Source organism: Protopterus annectens, chromosome 2.part2, assembly GCF_019279795.1.
Source record: "Protopterus annectens isolate FY-2018-M chromosome 2.part2, PAN1.0, whole genome shotgun sequence".
NCBI lineage: Eukaryota > Metazoa > Chordata > Ceratodontiformes > Protopteridae > Protopterus > Protopterus annectens.
Window position 1 is genome coordinate 656,673,208 of NC_056730.1, and position 22,553 is coordinate 656,695,760.

Sequence of the window (22,553 nt, forward strand, 5' to 3'; positions counted from 1 at the left end):
GGATATAATTGGTATTATAGTCAAGAAAAGTTGGTTTTATTTGCAGATGATATTGTTTTGTACCTGATAAAAGCAGAAAAGGACAGTTTCAAGTCTTTTCAGGGTATAAAATTAATGTATGTAAAACAAAGGTTATAGCTGTAAACTATGTACCCACACATAAACTAGTTCAGCAATACCCATATTTATGGAAGCATAATAAGTTGAAGTACTTAGGAGTATGGGTTAAAAAGGATTTTGTTATGACCACTAAGGATATGTGGGAATAAACTAAACAAAAGATAATATAAAAACTGAGGAACTGGAAACTCTTATTAATGGATATGGATAGCAAAATACAAACAGTGAATATGTTTAGTCTCTAGTTTTATACACAAGTCAGGCATATTTTTATCAACCAGAGGAGAAGTTATGGATAGCAATTTATAAACAGTTGAAGGATTTTAACTGAGAGGGAAAAAGGGCAAGAGTCAAGTGGGATAAGTTGATCCTTCCAATAGAACAAGGTGGATTGGGTTTACCTACTTTGAAGGGATATTTTAGATATACACAGCTAAGGCTCATATATACAAAGCTCAAGCAGAAAGTTATAATTCATAGTGGAAAGAGATGATGATGAAATGGAGGAAGTTTAAGAAATAAGGAGAGAGTGGGATTTTAGATGCAGATTCTTAAGGAGAATAACAATAGACATACATAATATTATATTCATAAAGTAGCAAAAAGTATTATTTTTTTCTCAATCATTTTTATTGAAAATTTTAACAACAAAACATTAATATATGATAAAAATATTATAAAACAAATGTACATATCTAAAAGAACAATAATTAACAACTAAAATAACTATTTACAATTATGTTTACTAAAAAACAAAGCTTTCTAAACAGAAAATGAAATGTGATGAGTAGTTGCTAGTTAATTAAAGTCTGTTTATCCAGCAGTTCTTTGAATTTCCTCAAGTGTACAAATTGCTTCATAGTGGGAGTCATCTGATTCTTCCAGTTCTTGGTGATGACTTTTCTTGCTAATGTTGACATACTCCATAAAAGAGGGTATTTTATTTTTGTGACACAAGCAGGAATACGTGTATTAAATAAAAGAAGAGATTTGTTCAGTGTAAATTTATCATTAAAAACAAACTGTAAGAGAGAATTCATATTATCCCAATATGTTTTAAGTTTTATTCAATCATAAAACATATGCTGCCAGTCAGCTTTAACATTTAGTTTACATCTCCAGCATCCTATGTCTTTATTACACTTCAATTCAACTTTACATGGTGTGATAAAGGTTCTATGTAAGAACTTTCAAGAGAATATCCTTCACCTTACTGATGAAGTGGTTTGTTTTGAAGATTGGAGTATTAGTTTTTTTATCATCTTCACTTGGGGAGTTATTATTAACAAGTCTAAAATAATCTCAATAGCTTTCTTTGTGAAATACTGTTAATTTCTTAAGTACCTTATATATTTTAGATAGACGTCCCTTTCCAATTATATTCTGATGCATTAGAATAATGACTAGATTAATGAATGTGGAGAAAGAATTTCTAACTATTGGTTGCATTAGATTAATCTTATGTTCAACTAATTGTCTACAATTTTGAATTTCTAACCATGTCTTTGCTTCACTCAGACTTATTAATGATATGGTCAGTATATTCTTACTGCCCATTATCTAGTAATTGATACCAATACAACAGGTTTTTGTCTTTAAATGTAGTCATGGTTGTTAAATTAAATGTATTAATACTATTTTGAATGTAGGCAATTGGAAATGCAAAGAAAATCCATACTTTATATTCAGGGCTTCTGAAAATGAAATCTTTAAAGGAGGATCTGAAGTAGTTTACTTGATTTTATCTTCAACCTGTGGGTATTTGGATCCATATCCATATCAGATCCAAGCCGGCAACGTCACTGCTCTGAGCTCCAAGCTCTAAGCTCCTCCCCTTACCCATAATACACCACCATCTACTACCTTCCCCCAGATCTCGTTTGTCGCTTCATGCATCAGCATCTTGATCTCCATAGCTCTGAGCTTTCAGTGGTACTGTAAGTTATTTTGGGATTGTTTTAGTGAGTTTTCAGTGAGTTAGTTCACCTTTTCCTCTCCCTTGCTAGTTCGTCGGTTTTCAAAAAAAAAAAAAGAGGTAGTTTTTGTGTAGTTTCTTCCCTTCTTTAGCGTGTGCGTGGTCAGGCTAGGTTTTTGGTGACTGGGTGTTTGTTTTGTTTTTGCTGTGATGTCTGATCAACCTAAACCAACTTTTAAAAAATGCACAGAGTGTGGCCATAAGCTTTCACCAGCGGATAGCCGCACTCTGTGTGTTGTTTGCTTGGGCGTTCCCCACTAGTCCATCCAATGCAGCATTTGTGCAGGTTTCATCCCAAGGGCCCTAAGAGACAGAAAGGCTAAACTCGCGGCTAAAGGCCTGCTTCCAGCATCGGCCTTGGACTTGTCAATGGTTACGGCCTCAGCTTCTTCTTCTGCAGCTCCCACTCAAGGAGGATCTCCGGAGCTGGGGATTTGGCACCGATGGTTCCACCAACCTCGACTTCGGCAATTACCTTGAGTTCCTTGGATCTGACTAGCTCAGATCCAAGCAGTCCTCGGGGCCGAGAGCTGGGAGTCGGACCCGAGAGGATGGATGTGTCTTCGGCTCCGACCTTGTTGGATCCAGACCATTCCTTCGGAGTTATGGTTACCTTAGCCTCAGCTCCGATCCTCACAACAGACCCAGGGAGAGCTTTCTCCTTGTTGGGCTCTAAGGAAGTTTGCTCTCCTTCAGCATTCGATGTGGTGGAGTGGGTTCTCTCCTAAGGATCGAGACCCCAGCCTATTCCCTTGGATTCCACCCAGACTCCCTCAGACTCGGTTGTGACTTCCTTCATCTTGCCTCAGGGACAGCCTGTGCTAAAGAAGCCCCAGGTGGTTCCCCTGGAGGAACTCCCCACTGCGCGTGAGACCTCTTCAGAGAGTCCCATTGAGGAGGGGCATCATAAGCACACGTGCAAAAGGAGGCACTTGGACTCCCCTGAGTCCCTTACTGAGGATACTGATTTGGATGAAGGAGAAGGTTCCGCTAGGTCACCTCCTGAGGATGTCTCCTTTGGAGACATCATGGAGATCCTCTGCTAGAGGGGAGGTTGGTCAGCCCCAAAACCTTCAGACGAATCAGTGTTCCTGGAGGCTTTTGGCATGGGTGCATCTACTTCCTGGGTGTCCCCACCAGTGGATCCTTTAGTGGATCTTATCACCACATGGGCATGGAAGGAGCCAGACACCATAGAGCCAAAACCAAAGCACACTGATAAAATTCTCTCTCCACCCTCTGACAGACCGGCCTGGTATAAAGCATCCCCTGTAGACGCTATGGTGGTTTCAGCAGCCACCAAAAAGGAACTGGCTCAAGGGAGTTCCATGGTCTATCCTCTGAATAAGGAATCCAGGACTATGGATCGATTGGGGATGCGAGTTATTTCTTCAGCAACCTTTTCCATCAAAGTGCTGAACTACTTGGCACACGTCATACGACTACAACAGACTTAGTCAAGGAGGTAGCTGAGTCGCCCCCAGAGTCTTTGTTGCAGGAGGATAAGCATCTGTTCTCTGCAAAAATGTCTACTCTGAAATCAGTGTCGAACACGTCCATGTGCCTCCTTTCTCATGCTACTGAAGGAGCAGCTAGGGCGGCTGGTTCTGGCATTGCTATGAGGCAACACGCTTGGCTCAGACTGTGTCAGTTTGCGGACCCCTTCAAAGCATCTTTTACGAATGCCCCCTATGATGGTTCTTCTCTATTTAGGAAGATCGTCCGTGACATCCTAGTCCAGAGTGAGAAAGATGGGAAAACCTTGTCTGCCATCAGAATCCACTTCTCTAACCCTCAAAGATCCTTTTCCTAGAATTAGAGAGGGCAAACGAAGATGTGGTTCCAGAAATCTCAGTTTTCCTGGGATTTTCTGGACAACTCGTCCCCTAGAGGCAGAGGGGGACCTGATAGATGCCACCCCAGAGGCAGAGGAGGTCCAAGGAACTTTGGTTCTAGTAAACCCTTCTCAGACAGGCAGACACAGCAACCCTGAGGGGTTGCCCGACTGCCCTACTCTGGAGGCAGTCGAGGAAAGATTATCATTGCACCTGGCGGCATGGGAGTCCATAACTGCTGATCGTTGGGTGCTACAAATAATATCCAGAGGTTACACCATCCCGTTTGTTGCCCCTCCACTCAGACCAAAGTGCCTCCCAGATGTCCCACCCGCTCAAAGGGAGTCGGCAGTGCTAGAAGTTTCCAAGCTACTTCAAAAATGAGCCATCAAACCAGTCCCCCCTGATCAGTCCGGGTTAGGCATTTATTCCAGGTTCTTTTTAGTGCCAACAAATACAGGGGATCTCAGACCCATTTTGGACCTGTCAACCTTAAACCTGGCTGTCACCAAACAGAAATTCTGGATGGTCACCCTGCAGTCCATTCTCCCTTATCTTCGAGAATCTGACTGGATGTGCTCAATAGATCTCCAGGACGCTTACTACCACATCAAGATGCACAGAAGCTCCAGGAGATTTCTTCGCTTCTGGCTGGGAGCCAATCACTTCCAGTTCTGAGCCCTACCCTTCGGTCTCACCACAGCCCCCAGGGTGTTCACCAAGGTAATAGCAGTAGTAGTGACTCACCTGAGGCTTCAGGGGATTCAGGTATTCCCTTATCTAGACGATTGACTCCTCGCTGCTTCCACCAAGTGTCTACTTTGCCAAGCCAGGGATTTCTTCCAACATCTTGCAGCCTTTTTAGGGATTACTGTCAACATTCCCAAGTCACTCTTGAATCCTGTACAGGTCTTAGACTTTATTGGGGCATGGCTAGACACCCTTCAATTGAAAGTCTTCCTAACTCTAGACAGGGTCCAGAGTCTAAGGGCTCATGTCTCACTCATTCTTGGCCCCAGTAGTAGATGGTGGTGTATTATGGGTAATGGGGAGGAGCTCGGAGCAGATGCTTGTGAAGTTGCCGGCTCAGATCCAATATGGATCCGAATACCCACAGGTTGAAGAAAAATTAAGTAAAACTACTCAGATGGAACATTATGGTGAGTACATAACTTCTTTTTATTATTGTATTAATATAATAAAAGTTAACTGGATTGCTGTTCTTTTCTATAAAATTGTCTTTTACTAACCAATGAAATTTTTAGTAGGTATTTTAGTATGATATGATTTTGTTAAAGTATTGGATATACACCAGATACCTCCTTGAGTATCTTTCCATTTGACATGATAATTGGTATTTAACCAAAAATGTATTGTCTTAACAATTGAGGATAAGGAATATAATTCTAAATCTGGAAAACCAGTACCACCTGATGTCCCATCTCTAATGTGATGGTTTAATCTAGACTTATTAGGAAACCATAAAAATCTCAGAAACAAAGAATCATACTTATTTATATTTTTGGGGGGAATGGGAGGGATAATGACTGTAGTATATATAGAATTTTTGGAAGGATAATCATTTTAATTAAGGAGAGTCTCTCTTCCATAGTGAAAAAAATATTCCATTTATTAAGAGTTTGTTTTATGAAATTTAAGTTATAAAGTTATTATTGTAATTAAGGGTTGTTATATCTTTAATATTATCAGACAAGATTATCCATAAGTAAGTGATTTTACCATCTTTCATGATGTATTTCTGTAATTTATTACCTGTTGTATTAATATTATAATTAACAGGTAGTATTTCTCATTGAAAGTGAGTCTTGATTTCTTCTGGAATATTTCTATTGCTTGAAATACTGCAATAATCAAAGTTAATAGAATGTCTTCTGCAAATAATTGTATTTTGGGGATTAAATCATTATTTATTAGTATGCCTTTGATGTTTTTATTTCATCTTATATAATTTGCAAAATGTTCCATAACTGGAGCAAAAAGCAATGGGGACAAAGGACAACCCTATTTAGTACCTTTAGTAATCACGATTGATTGGGAATTATATGATCCTATCTTAATGTATGCAAAGGAGTTTTCATAGAAAAGTTTGATTAATTGTAAAAAAATGATTGAAAAAGTACATTCCTCTAATACTAAGAGTAAGTACTCCCAATTAACTAAATCAAATGCACTACTGATATCCAGACTAACCAAACTTAGTTCTTTTTTCAATTATTAGTATAATTAGTTATTGATAGTATTCTCTTGATATTATCATAGGTGTTCATGTTCACTATAAACCCAGTCTGATCATTGTTTATCAACACTGGAAGAAATGATTTTATTCTAGAGGCATAGATTGCCATGAATATTTTATAATCTACATTTAATAATGAAATTGGTCTATATGAAGAACACTGTGTTAAGTCTTTGTCAGGTTTTTAATTTGGGGATGTTAAGGTGTATTTCCAGGATGGTGGTACCTTTTTAAGTCCTTTAACTATTGAAAATACCTCTAATAGAAGACTGAAAGCATCCTTTGTCATAATTTTGTATAGTTCAGGTATTATACCATCATTTCCAGGTGCCTTATTATGTTTTAATTTGTTTATTTGAATTTTGACTTTAGACATTGATATAGCCTTGTTAGTTATTTTTATTTGATATTCTGACAATGTATTTTTAGTATATTTTTTTATATTTTTTATTAGAACTTGTACATCCGTTGTTGGTTTTTGTTGATTAATCTTATTAAAATGTGACCTGCATGATTAATCTTATTAAAATGAAACTGGCAAACATCCAGAATTACCTTATATTTCAGTAATCTTCTTTTTACTACTAGAGGAGTATAATTCTTTAATGTGGCCAGATTTAACAATCATTTTTGTTCTAGTAGCCAATTTTGCATGGATTTATGGAATAATTAGTTATTTTAATATTTTCTTCATTTATCATAGTTTTATGTTGTATTTTTTAAATATCTACTTTTTAAGCTGTTTATTTCTTCTAAGTTATTATTTCCTTTTTGACTATCTAATTTCAAATCAATTTGTTTGTCCCATTATTTCTTTTTTTGTGCACACCAACTTGTATCTGAGGTGTTACGTGTATGATTAATTTCAATAAAAGTATGAATTTCTTTATTAAAGAACTCCTTAATGTCTTTCATATTGGTTATATAGTCAGGAATCCTTTTAAGTGGGACGCTTTTACTAGAATTCAATATAACTTCAAATGTTATCATGTTATGATCTGACAGTGGGCAAGAGACTACGTTAACATTATCTATTCTACTAGTACGCTTATTTGAAACATATACTCTATTCATGATTGTGTCCAGTGCCTGTGAGAGAAATGTGTAAAGAAGAGTGAGTCTGGTACTGAAAACTCATTTATATCTCTCATATTGTATAGGTCAGTGAACTCCATCAAAGCCTTGACTGAGGAAGGTTTTTCTTCGTTTTACAGCTAGTGTTGGTATCCTTGTCAGATAAAGGATGCTGACAGGCTAGCAATTCAGTTTCTTGCTCTGCTACTCTATTTCTATTTCTGAGAGGAAATTTTATTTTTATAATATCCTAAACCAATTTTTTGAACAAAAACAGTTATCTGATACTACACAGAATTATATTATCTGAAAAAAATTTAAATGTTTAAATTTTTCCCTGTCAAGTTATTCATTTGAAAGGTCTGTACCAGTAGCTTTGATATGAGTCATTCAAAGACAATCTCTCAGGACCTGCTTTTAATGAAAGTATTTCAATCTGTTCTTTCGAACATGCAAGTACTCTCTTTACAAAATGGACAGAATGGATAACAAACACAGCTTTAAAGCAGAAAGTATTCTAAGAACTAAGCCAGCAAAGGAATGGAGAAATGAGTTACTAGAAATAGGGATGACTGTAAACAGGGATACAGAGAATAGACAAGAGGGGCAGGAATTTACTGGAGAAAACTGGGAAAGGAACAAAGGTATAGGGAGCAAATAATTATAGAGGGAAAGACAACAGAAGGGGAAGAGGTCAAAAATACATTTGGACTATATAGTCTAGAGATTGTCTTCCCTATCAAGAATTGATATCAGAGTATAGGCAAATAGAAAGGAATAGGGGAATTCTAAATGAAAGATTAGCAGTGGTACAATGTTTAGTTGAATGTAGAACAGATGCTGATGTTAAAAAAGTATAATTACTAGGGCATATAAAATATTGTATGATAACTATAGGAATCAGTTAGAGAGGGTTAGAAAAGATTGCAAACAGAGATTGGATAAGCAATTCACAAAGAAACAATGGGAGGAAATATATATGGCTCTGAAGTATGCAAAAAATCTAGAAGAATTAGGATTTTTGCTTGGAAGTGGTTGCATAGGTATTTTATACCCCAAGCAGACTCCAGAGAAATTTTCCTTAGGTAGATTGCAAATGTTGGTGTGATGTGGAAGAAAGAGATAACTGGGAATATATTTTTTTGGAAATGTAATAAGATGGCAGCCTTTAAATATTCCCCACAGAACTCTCTGTCAGAAATACTGGGTGAACAAATTGGTGTGACTAAGGGAATTATTTTTTTAGCTAGGATACAGGATCTGAATTGCCTAGACATAGTAAGGCCTTGAAAAGTTTAATTTTGTTGGCTGTAAAATAAAAAATACTAGAAAATAGACATCAAAGTCTAAATCAGCTGTATTTGAAGTAGTGAATATAGTAACAGAGGTAAAAGAACTGGATGTGAGACCATTAGAAAAACACAGGAAGAAATTTCATAGAAAAAATGGAATTGTGGGAACATTGCACACAGAATAATGTTTGAGGAGGAGTGATGTTTAAGCGAAAGTGGGAATTAAGTGAGCTATGTAATGCTAGATTGCCAATGACTGTACAGAAGATTATTTGTGATGTATAATGGCTTATTTTATTTATATAAATGTATGATCGCCTATGTCATAAGTGATAATTCAATAAAGATGATTTAAAAATAAGGAACTGCAGACACATTTCTTCATACTTTCACAATTAGAATAAAGTTTAACATATGAGCCTGACACTTCAAAATTTTATAAAACCAAAGTTGTAGAAGCATACACTTTTTTTCTCCATACTTTTCAGTAATCCTCCCATCCTTGTCAGAAAGAGTAGGATTGGAATTAACAAAATGTTTACCAGCAGTAAGCTTAACAAAAGATAGCTGCTTGGTCAGGTTTGGGAAAAGTGTATAAAAACATAAAAGGCTGAAGAATTTTATCCATTCTGTCTATATTTTTAGGGGCAGCAGGCTGACTATCAGGAAAATTATAGGCAGTGACACGCACATACATCCTCCAAAGATGACAAAACTGGAGGCATTGGTAAAGGTTCTGGACATTTCTTCTGTAACAGCTCATAGTATTATCTGAGTGACTGAAAAACCTCAGTGACCTCCCACTGAAAATACTGGCACATTCTGGAAATAGTCTCTGGGAAATAGAAACTTCCACAGGGAGAATCAGAAACTGAGCTCTCCTCTGAGGGTGAATCAGAAAAACAGAAAAGAAACCCTGATATTTGTCCCTTCCTCTTCCTGTCCAGATTCAAAATCCTGAATATCTTCCTGAAAGGAGGAATGGAAGACACATCATGAGAATAATCAGTTGCCTGAATTAAACCCTGATCCAGACCCAGGAAATTTGAGGAGGAGTAGATACATGTTTAGTTTTTGGTTTTGTTTTGACTGGAAAATGGGTCCAGTAATTTTATTAATGGCAGCAGCAGCTTCCCTGGAGATGTGCACAATATTCTGACCAAACAGGGAAGTCTCTCTGTTCCCTCTCCCTGAACTGACAATAATGGCTTTCCCTTGCCCACTGAAGGGACCCCAGCAGCCACAGAGGACATGACTAACCCCAGTCCATAGTGGCTATAGGTGTTATACATACCTCTCAACCTTGTAGCACAAGAAATCTGGATATATCATAAAATAATGGGGGACAAAGACCCAAAAATAGGGAAAGATTTTAAATATTTCTCTTATAAACGTAGAAAGTTGCTAGAATAGGATTTTTATTTGCAAGCATTTTCTGAAGAATATGAAGTCTGAAACTCAAATATTTGTCATTATTCTGTAATTACACTCCTCAGTGATATGCCAGAAAACCACAAATTTTATGAGGAACAGACCAAAAATATGAGACAAAAATCTGGACAGTTGACAGGTATGGTGCTACATCAGAGGTATCCAGGATAAAAGATGAGTGGTCTGAGGAATAAGCTGTGGTCACAGCAGTCACCAGCATGTGGCAGAGGCAAATTGCTAGCTTGCTGTTCTAGCAAAAGCTATTTTTTTCTTTTTGTGGCTTGAAGAAGGACTGACCATGGGACCGGTAGTTTGTTCCATGGTCAGGCCAAAAACACTTCTCCTTTTCTATGGAAAACAAATTGCAAAAACCAATAAAAATTTAAAATCTTTAGAAGTCACTTTTTTTCACACAAAAACACAGTAAAAAACACTGTAAAACACTTTGCTAGCACCGAAAAGTAGACTAAACATAATTTCTCCACAGAAAAAATGTTTTTTAGTTATTTTAAACAACTTTTAAACTGACAGGGAAAAAAGAGCACTCTCATTTAAAAGTACAATGCAGTCTCTAGATAGTCCATTGAAACATAAACTCCAAGTATAAAAATAACTTTCAAATAGGGAAGTGTTGATGCACAAACATTTTTTAAAGTGGAACTTTTTTTACCAAAGCCATAAACTAAAATGCAATGTGAAAAAATGCATAATAGTACCCTTTGGAAAGGCAGCCACCCCTGGAAATTACAACATGATAATACACCTCTAAAAGTAGGCCCAGTAATCAGGGATCTGGGAACACATGTTGACAGTGATCTGACCTTTGACCCCATGTGTCGACTCTAGTGACAAAATCACTGTTTTGTTGCACAAGTTATAAGTAAGAGTACAGCATCCAGGTCCAAAGAGGTCATTATTCTGATGTATTTGACTCTTATCAGACCATCATTGAGTACAGTGCATCCCCTGGCATGTACCTTATCAGGCATTTGCAACAGCTTGATAGACCATAGAGGTTCCTCAGAAAAAGAATACAGGAATTAAACAAGTCCCGTATAGACTGCCTCAAAGCCTTATCCCTCTACTTGGTCACCTACAGACAGCTGCATGTCAGTCTGTGCCTAGACTGCAAGGCATCCTCTGATCCCACACAAATAGATCTGTTGCACTTTCACAACATAATTAGCATCAGAAATGCCTGATCTTAAGAACTAAACCTCATGCGCAACATAAACAGGACATGTTGGAGGGACAGGTGTATGTCTCAAAGATTCCCCCTTCTCTGGAATAGGCTTGTCATCCATATTAAACAAAACTCATCCCTAATCCTATTCAAATGTAACTTGGATAAATTGATGGAAAATCATAAATTTACCCCCGGTTTGGCACCTGTGTCCCTAATGGACAAGGGTAGCCTCTGAATTCTTGATGTGTACAAATCTATATCATAATCATAAAATTCCTTGGGATATTGACACATCAACAATATTTTGGTAAATCCGAGGTAAACTTGGCTGGGCTTAAAATGGCTTAGTTTGATATTCTATTAACCCCCCATGACCTTATGAAATGCATATTGTGTCTTCTAGTAATATAAGCTTTGTATATTGTACACTAATGTATACATATTAGTGCATAACTTCATTTGTTATATTTGTTCTCATTGCACTAGCGATTTCTTTATTTTATGTTACTTTTTGTCCAGGCCAAGACAGAAATAGGTCTAACAAATTCAAATTATATAAATAAATAGAATAAATGCCAAACCCTCTTTTTTGTTATCATTTTACCTTGACAATAAGGCCCAAAGGAATATTATGATCCTTTAATTTATCTTTTTTCACATAAATACTGATTGAAAGGTTATACTGAGTTTTCATTAATAAATTGCAATCTGCTGACCTATCTGGATGCATAAACATCAATATGTATTATTGATTTCAGCCTGTAAGTTTTAATTTGTACAATATCAAAATTTGCGTTCGGAATTAAAATTATGGTTGGTTTAAATAAAGATTTGTTAAATACAACAGGGTCTTAATGTTTTTAAATAACTTACCCAACATATTGCTACTCTTATTCTCATAATTGTTGTAGAATATAGCTATTTAACCATCGGAGCCAAGTGATTTATTGTTTTTTAGTTGAACAAAACCGAATTTTTAATGAATATTTATATTTAGTCCTTATGAATAAGGGAAACTAAATATATACTTTTCCACACAATTTACATACGAGTAGCATTGAGAGTTCTATAACCCTCTCTGTAGACATGCCTAAAATAATGGTGTTATTTAGATAATTCTTCACTGAATGATGTTAGTTAGACCCAAGTGTGTTTTTCAGGTATGAGTGGGAAGCTTTGGTTTAGTTAGGTAAATGATTTACTTTGAGTAATACAACATGCTAGTTAAGAGTGAGGGGCTTTACTATGATTAGTCCTGTCTCATTTGGTCAATACATGATTAATATAAAGTAAAGCATCCAAAGACTTTGGAGGTCATTGTCTCAAATGAGCAACATTTCTGAGGTCGCAAAACAAATAAAAACCTTTTGTTGAAAGGCTTATATTGTTTACATGTGTGAAAACTCCTACACTACAGGTCTCGTAGATTAGTACTAGGCTAACTGCCCTTGTGGGCCATTTTAAGCCTAGCCAGTTATCCCATGGGGGGCACAAAACTTGCACTTTGTGTGTATAAGGTGAAAACCTTAACCATTACACCAGCCTCCCACTATCTATATATATGCACGGTCACACAAACTCAGAGAAGATATAGAAAATGTAGTATTTCTCAATCTCATAGTAATTATCATTTGTTTTGTATTTCCAATCCTTTAAAAAAACAAAGAATTCTGAAGAACTCCTGCATCTATCCCACTTATATCTACTGAAAATAATTATATCATATAGATAATCAGTGAAGATCAGTCCAAAAATACACATTTACACTTTTTTTAGGCTGAGGTTTCTAAACATTCAGTAGTATTTATTGTCTCAGCTATGATCATGCCAGTCAATGTAATGCATATTATGGTGACTCAGTCATACAAGTACTTAATTCACTGTTGTTCTCTGAAATAACTGGATTTTTTGCAGTGGTAATTCTCGATTATCTTTATCTTCTGAACAACTACCACTGAGGAAGAATAGGCAGTTCAGTTTCCATCACTTTCTCATAAATGAAAATTAGTGCTGTAGACATCCATCTGTGACCAGGAGCAAGTCACAGTGACCTTTATACCAAGCTAATAGGCATGCTTACATGTTTAAACATAAGAAATGTGTACAGTCTTGTTCCAGTTGAGCTTATCATGATGAAATTAACTTATATGAAAAAAAAACTATAATGATCAGAAAATCCATGATGTTGGCCATTTAACTGTTGATTAAATAAAATTATTTAGGTTAAATCTTCTGATATTTCTGTTTTATGTCCATGAAACATGCGTTTTCAGCATTAGTCATGAAAAGTGTGATGTACAAAAATCAGAGTTTTATTCAGAGTGCAGAAATTACATTATTTATTGATTTATTGATTTATTTATTTATTTTTAACAGCTTCTGTGGTCTGCATGGCGCTCAGTCCCATCATTCTAGCATTGATTGTGTGGATAGCGTTCAAGGGTAAACAGAGCCAAAATTACAGCTCAGTAAACCAAGTTTTGAAGAGTGAAATGATTTAATATAAAGAAGCAGTGTAAATTGAATGTTTCTTTCTCATCCATGAGCTTTCTTTGCATATTGGAAAGCTGTGAATTTTGAAAATACTGAAGAAATAAACCAAATATAACTTGAAGGAACAATGCAAAATTTTAAAATACCTTACTAACTGGAAAGAAGATGAAACTAAAAAAGCACGGGTTACATTGTGATCAACCGACTTCCAACATTGACCTCAACTTTGTTTCCTTTGGAGTTTTTCATAGAAAATGTACTTCAAGCATTATATCAACAAAGTAATATTGCAAATTTAAGTGCATTTGTGCCCACAGTGCTTCCTGCCAGCTGACATAGGCTCTGTGTTGTCTCATATAGGTGGTCATTGAGAAGCAGAACCTTCATAAGCTCCTTCCTATTCCGTACTCTTCAAGTTTATTCTCACAATGAGGTGCAATTGTTGAGACAACAAAAAGTACAAGATTTTGAGAGCAATACCCCAATACTGCACACTCTGCATCCAGCCAAGGAATATGTCTTATAATCACGTTCTTCTGAAATATAATATGAAGCACTAACTAAAACCACAGGCAGCATAAATGAAAATGCCTTCCAAATCTTGTTGTCTACCTTTGAGTTTGATTTGGTATCTCTTTCATTTCTAGTACAGCACAAAGATACATCAGTAAGGAGGAACAGTGGGTGGAGGCATCCCCCAAGCAATCCAGACATTTAAGGTAGTTCAGGCTCCCACACAACCCTTTAAATGCCACTCAGCATGTAGCACTGGTGTACTGGTAAACTCAGAGAAAAAACAAGGAAACAGAAGACATGTAAATCCAGAAAAGAATGTATTTGTCCAATGACAACCATATGAATGCAACAGATTATAGTTTTGATTATATATAGCACTTAACCCTTGAGGCATTTAGAGAATGGGTCTGGGTAGTAAAATGTGTCATCTCTTCTGATATTGGATGTTTATGAGCATAACATGTGACAGTTGTAAACAACATGACTAAACCTGTTTAAGCAAACATACTTCATTATGGCTGTTTTACATCAGTTTGCTATGTTAAATCAAGACAAAGTCATCAGGCTCAAGTACAGTTTGCACTTAGTATAATTGTTAATTAGCTGGGTAAATCAACCAAGCATAAGAACTTTTTTTTATGGAATAGCCCAGGAATACTTTTCAGTTGAGTGAATCGCTCATAGTCAAACAGTATTCATTAAATCTGGGAGTATAAGAGGCTTTTAGCATTTCATCAACTTAACCCTCTGTGTTATAATGTCAGGCATCTCATAAGCACTGAAGTTCACATTTCAAAAGCCCCTGTAACTCGTTACAGCCCCATTTTTGTTGCATAGTGATTGGTATTAACAGTGTATTACATGTTTAATTTTAATGTATGTTTGTATTCTTCATGATGCAAAATATATTTTGTTTAACTTATATATATATATATATATATATATATATATATGTTAAACAAAAAAAAAAAAATATATATATATATATATATATATATATATATATATATATATGGGTCTATATTACATTATCGAATACTAACGTAATCAGAAACGTAATAGTCAACCCGTAAATGTCGAAGTGCTAAAACTTTGAACATTTAGTAAAAACAAAAAACCTACCCAAACAAATCATTTAAACACTGTAAGCAGGGGTCAAGCCCCCATGCACCCCACACCCCCCTGCTACTTAAATATACCAACTCCGAGATCGCACTACAGTGCAGACAATGGAAAACTTCCATTTCTGCACTGTACGGACATCTCCGTTGAAACGTTCAAGCTTCTAGCACTTTGACATTTATGGGTCGGCTATTACGTTTTAGATTACATTAGTATTAGATAACGTAATATAGACCTTATATATATATATATATATATATATATATATATATATGTATATATATATATATATATATATATATATATATATATATATATATATAGATCCCTATCAGTTGATCAAAGTTTCAAAACTTCAAAAGAAAAAGAAAAAAACAGTAAAATAAAATAAAACAATTTACCTGCCTGTTTTTGTGGGGGGACAAGCCCCCATGCATCCCACATGTAGGGGAGTTAAATATACCAACTCTGACATCGCACTATAGTGAGAAAAATGACAAATCCTGAGTTCCATGCTGTACGGTGATCTTAATGCAAAGTGTTGGAACTTTCAAAACTTTGAACATATGGTCTCGGTCATATGGTCTTTGAAGTTTTGAAACTTCGATCAACTGATAGGGATCCATATATATATATATATATATATATATATATATATATATATATATATATATATATATATATGTAGTTTACTATCAAAAGGCAGAAAGTTGCATGACAGGCACTTCTTCTACCATGTTAGGAATGACATTCATAATGTCGACTTTCGAATAACCGTCAGTTTACAATATCATAAACAAGGCAAGGACACAAAGCATGTTTTGAAATGGCAACTGTGTACATTAACATTGAAAACATGTTGTCGATGTTATCATGTTAACCATTGGAGCTATTAAATATTCATGAGTCGAGAATATGGGTCGGTAACATCACTGTTCATGCTTTTCAATGTCGTAGATTTGATAATAATCCTATATATATATATATATATATATATATATATATATATATAGATAGATATATAGCTCTCTCTCTCTATATATATATATATATATATATATCTAGATGTAGATATATATATAGATATATATATATATATATATATATATATATATATATATATATATATATATATATTACTTATTCAATCACTTTATTTAGCTGGTTGAAGGCAGTTTGATGGATAGAATTATCCTTCTTTGCCTGGCTTTTAAATACCTAAGCACATACTATAAGACACCACTATCGGTAAGAGATGCCCAAAGGGAATTTAAACTTATTTGCAAATAATCATAACATGGAGAAATTAGCAAAGAATTCACATGATCAGCATAGTTTTCATTAGTATCTTACAGAATAAATGTCGTTCTTTCTGTTATTTTCATAATAGCCATAAAACTGCACAGGATTTACCACATACCTACTCAGGAAGCTCATTTTATTTTCAGTATTTTTTTTTTTATATTTTAATAGGTCACTAAACTACATAATTATATAATTATATATTTTACTACATTATTAAAATTATGATATTTTATTATTTATTGTGGCATTATGTTAACCAGTAGTAATTGAAACAGTTTGGAATTATATTATATTTGTAAAATATGAAGCATGTTGTATACAGTAATATTCTAAAACAATAGTTGGTATTTTTGATGGGATAGAGGATAAGGCATGTAATTATAAAGGTATAACTTCATATGTACGAAAGCACATTTCCAAATGTGCTTAAATGTGAACTGTTTAGCCAAATTCCATCACGCCGACTTCCCTAAATATCATAAAAAATATAGAATTTTTACATTCCCGATCGCTCCACCGCCAAAACGAGTGCTACCATGGGTCAAAAAGGGGGAAAGGTTTTGTAATTCAGAGCTTCGGTTTTCACAATTTTCAAATTTTGTGGTTTGCAGTTCATGTTAGCAGTGTCGACAATGTGGCCGTTGAACGTATGAAATTTACCAATTGTAAACCACCTTCTGGCTGACCTTCCTCCTCTTTTTTCACTGAATGTAATACAGTTATGACTGCTGTTACTTGTTATCAGTGATCACTGCTTACTGTATAACTGATAGACCAACAACTTTAAAAACAGTTCTGAAATGTCTCATCTTGCTAGTATTAAGTTGACAGAGCTTTTCACTTACTAACTGTGAAGTTTATACCCAAATGTGAATAAAATACAAACTATGTGGCACAGAAGGATAAAGTTCTATGACTACGTCAACCCAGGTGTTGCATGCTGGCCCATGGCTTCCCTATGGGTCATGCACAGCCATGTGACCAGGTTCTAACTGTCCAGTCACATCTGTTCAATTATAAAATAAAGGCTGCTTATTATTTAAAACTGAGCACATTGATTGGGCAGCCTAACCAGCGTGCCAGTTGTAAATCAAGCATATACCAATAAAAAACATCTCGGCACTGAAATATTGTTGAGTGACCAGACTTTCTATTGGTATAATATATCATAACCACCAGAAGTTTTTGAAATAATAAACAACCAAAATCCAAGTGGAATAGACTTCACAAGATAAAAAAGCACAGATTTATTCTAGCTCCTCAGTGTAGAAACACCTTCATGGAATACATCTTCAATCACAGATACTGCTTAAATACACATTTTAATAATAATTAAACAATAAAATAATTAAATGAATTTAATTATTTCTTAAAGCAAACATCTCCAGTTAATTTCACCATTCAGTCATCTAGGGACCATGGTATTGAATTTCAAAATATAAATACTTTCTTTATATAAAAGTTTATCTTTTAAAATATTATCGTCTCCACAAAAAGAAACGATTTGTTCCAAAACACATCCTTTTAACAATGAATAGTCACTATTATGTGATTCTATAAAATGAGCAGCAATAATTTTTTCTTTCCTCCCATTTTTAATGTCTCTAATGTGTTCCATAAAATGTGAGCGGAACATCCTCTTTGTTTCCCCCACGTAAAACATACTACAGGGGCAGCTTAAAACATACACTACCCCCTTAGTTTCACATGAAAATTGTTCTTTAGCTGTAAAGGGTACATTGTTGATATATTTAAAACAGTTAACTATATGTGGACACACCAGACATTTGCCACATTTAAAGATACCTGTCTGAAATATACAACTAGGTACTACACAATTCGGCATACTGAACCGTCCCCGTACTAGCATATATTTTATACTTCTACCTCTATGGTATGGTATAGAGAAGTATTTCGGTAGCACATCAGATAAAAAAATCATCCTTCAACAAAAACTTCCAATAATGAGTTAACATCTCAAATATTTCAGAACTTTTTATGTTATACATTGTTACAAAATAAATCTGTTGAATTCGACCCGACTCAAACTTCTTTAACTTTTTTCTTCCTTTATTTTTCCCATTAGAATTTTTATTCTTATTATATACTTTATGACTAGCCTCCTTTATTCTGTTAACATCATATCCTGTCTTTATAAAAATCTCCATAGACTTGCAAATTTCCTTTTCCAGAATCTCTGTTTCATTACATATCCTGGGCAACCTTAAAAACTCATTATAAGGGAGTGCATCTATTGTGTGGGGAGGATGGCAACTGGATGCATGTAAAAAATTATTGCCATCCTCAAACTTCCTATGTACCCCTGATACAATTGTACCATTTATTTTCCCTTCTAATTCTAAATCCAAAAAATGAACTTTAGTTCCCTGTTGCAAACCATCAAAACTCAGATCAAAAGGGTTTTGGTGTAAATCAAGTATAAATTTTTTTATATCTTCTCTGCCTCCTTCACATATAAAAATTAAATCATCAGTATAACAAAAATATTTTTTGACATATTTTTTCATAAATTCCTGTTTAAACAAAAATGTTATTTCAAAATATGGCATAAATAAATTTGCGCACATGGGGGCAAAAGGTGCCCCCATTGCAGTACCTTCCTTTTGTCTATAAATCTGTTGATTGTATATAAAAAATTGTTCACCAAACAAAATTCTATCATTTCTGTTATAAAAATAGAATGAGGATTATCCCCTAAAAAATGCAAAATAGCAGTTATACCATCTTTATGTTTTATGGATGTATATAAACTTTTCACATCCAGTACAATCCAGTACATCTCTTTACGCCATTCCAAATCAGTGATTTTATTCAAAAAATCAAAATTATCCTGTATATAGGACAAATTCTTTTTACATTGGGAAGCAATATCTCATGCAACAACATGCCCATGTTGTGTAGAAAATATCTACAGGCAGAGACAATGGGTCTACCTGGAGGTATTTCAAAACTTTTATGAATCTTCGGCAAACAAAAAAATATTGCCGGTTCTTTGTTATTAACAGAAAATTTTGTTTCCACATCTTTTTTAGAAAAATAGCCTAAACATAGGCCTTTCTGTAACAAAAAATTATACTTCTCCATCACCCTTGTCAAGCTTACATCATCACTACATTCATATATTTTTTTATTTTCTAAATGTTCCATACACATTCTATAACATTGTACGGCATTCATTATAACAATTTTACTGCCCTTGTCAGCTGGTTTAATTATCAGGCCTTTATTATTCTGCAGTTCTAACAAAGCCTTCCCTTCTCTATATGTTAGATTATAGTGTATGGACTTCTTATTTAATTCCTCACATATATTGCTTCCCTCAAAACTAATTATGGAATGGAAATGTGAAGTATTCTGATTTTGAAAAGGAGGCATAAATGTACTAACTACTGGGATACTAGACATATCCAATAAACAATATGCATTTGAGTCCAATAATCATTCATCACAATTTTGCTGCTCATTTTCATCCTCACATGAAAAGAAACTTTCATTAGATGATTCATCAACCAACTCACTGTTACTTTCACTCTTATCCACTTTACAAGAAAAAAAAAACATTTCAAATGTAATTTGCGAACAAATCTAAAAAGTTCCTGTTGGAAAACATGATTCCGTGGAACAACTGTTGGGATAAATTTTAGTCCCAAACTTAATACTGTGCACTGCTCTTGTGTCAAAGCATACCCCAACTAATTTACTAAATTTGAAACATTTAAAACTACATGTTACCAGTAACATTAGTGTTTATATCTCTTACTATTGTATTGTTCATTTCTGTGGTCTCTGTTGTATGGACCATTCCCATTATGGGAGTTATTCCAGTTCTTTTTTTGTCCCTGTTTATGTTGTTACCATCCTCCGTTCCCCCGAAACCGATTCTGATGTTCCTGTGGCTGTTCAGGGTGGGGCAGAGGGGGATAATCTTCATCGCTATTTCCCTGGCTGTTGCTCAAGTTAGAACCATCTGTAGATGTAAAGGAAACTGACTGCTTCCGTTTCCGGTCACCATATTGTCTTTCAGCTCTGGCTTTCCATTGATTGGATGATTCTACAAAGGCACGGCCCCCTTCATAATCATTGACATCCCTTATCAATTTCTTCTTTTTATAACTGAAAAGTTCAGTGTCCACTGTGCCAAACTTGCTATTCACTTTGCTAAGAAAATTGTTGGCATTAGCAATACCAATAGAATTGGTGATAGTGTTAGACAATGTAACCAATTCCTGTTTGAGTTTTTTGTGTTTCAACTCATCCCTTTCAAGCAAAAGTTGTAGCCAGTCCATAACTCATTTATGGGAAGCTGCTAACCACCGTTCCCTAAACTGTTTATCTATGGGGCACTTTTCATCGAATGGAGTACTAGGATTCTTCACAAAATGGAGACCCCTTGGTGTAATGTTCAGTTCAATATACCTTTTCAGGCCCAGAATATTATAATGCACACGGGTCTCTTTTTCCAGAAGTTTTTCAAATTTATCACATAGTTCTCTTTTTTCTAATGGAACATTTGTTAAAACTTGCCCCACTGATAAAAACGGATTAGCAATGCATTTAGCTCTCTCAGAGACATCTTGTGAAGTTTATTCCACTTGGATTTTGGTTGTTTATTATTTCTATTGGTATAAGCTGAGGGACAGAGCAAAATATAAGAAAAATTTAGTACATTCTGCAAAACTAAACAAACAGAAATCTACCTGGTTTTCCATATATTGTTGCACTGCGCCTCATAAAAAAATATTTTTTTAACTGTTAAAAAAAGTAAACAGCAGTGGATATTCTATTTTCTCTGTCACTTCTTCTGCACTTATATATAGTGTAAGCAATGGAATGTAAGTCCCATATGCATGTGTTGTACATCAGTATAGGGAAGAGAATGTGGAAGAAGACTGAAGAGCCCTTATACAAATACATTATTAAAGAAGGGTAAGCAATTTCTTTCATAAGTAATGTAATTGTATAATAGCAATAATCTACTCTTGTTTGTAGGTATATCAGGGGGCTTTGTTTAATAACTCAGGCTTTGCCCTTATGATCATAGCACACCAGCTGTGGTTAAATCCTGATATATTCAAGCACTGTCACAGATTATTGCTTAATTATACAACTGCTTGTAGTTCATCTGGTTGTAACACATGTAGTACTCGCTTACTGTTTGTGTACAATCACTGTACCATGTTTTGTGGAGTTTCTCCCTTCCACCTATTTTCTGAATGTAGACTCAGTATATATAAATATGGTACAGGAGGCCCTACAAAGGTGCTTTATTTAAAGAGTGTGGATATTCTCAGTCAGTTCTGATCGAACACCTTGTCTCCATTGCTCATAAGGAAGCACTGACTCACTCATCCTGGGGACAATGGCTTAGCTGTAGTACAACAAAAGGGAAAACACTATTATCTCCAAATAGAATCTGTAGCAGGCTAGTTGCATGAAGGCACACAGCCATGCCCTATCATGGAATGAAGTACTTCAGCAGAGTCTAATCCTGCCAGTGGAAGGGATATTAGGCTGTATAAAAATAAGCCTAAAGTTGTGGCTGTTAAGTGACAGTTCATATCCCAACACTCAGACGTGCGACAGACGCACTTATATATCCCAATTGGAAGCCACGCACTCTCCAGCCAAGACCGGAATAGCTGGTCAGGAGGAGAAGGTCAACACTTGCACCACACCACATGGAACACATAGCCTCCCAAAATACACACCAGTACTGCCTTCACATAAATCACACACCCACCTTCTCGGAGGCTGTCAATAAAAATCTACCCAAACAGCAGAGACCTCCAAGGCAGAAATGCACTCGACCACCACAACACAACACTAATCACAAGACACATAATTCTCCTAAACAGTGTGCCACTCAACCAAAGCCGCTAAGGCAAAACAGCATGCCCAACACACTGGTTATAGGTGACTCAGTAGT

The 22,553-nt window shown here is 35.3% G+C and overlaps 1 protein-coding gene across 1 annotated transcript in view; it reads left to right on the top strand.

The window, feature by feature from the left end:
- Positions 1-14,780, top strand: part of ADAM33 (ADAM metallopeptidase domain 33) — an 897,076-nt gene extending 882,296 nt beyond the window's left edge. Inside the window, exon 14 of the mRNA XM_044064075.1 lies at positions 13,547-14,780. Coding sequence (XP_043920010.1) covers positions 13,547-13,671 — 125 coding nt within the window. The 3' untranslated portion in view covers positions 13,672-14,780. The remainder of the gene's footprint in view (positions 1-13,546) is intronic.
- Positions 14,781-22,553: the final 7,773 nt, after the last annotated feature.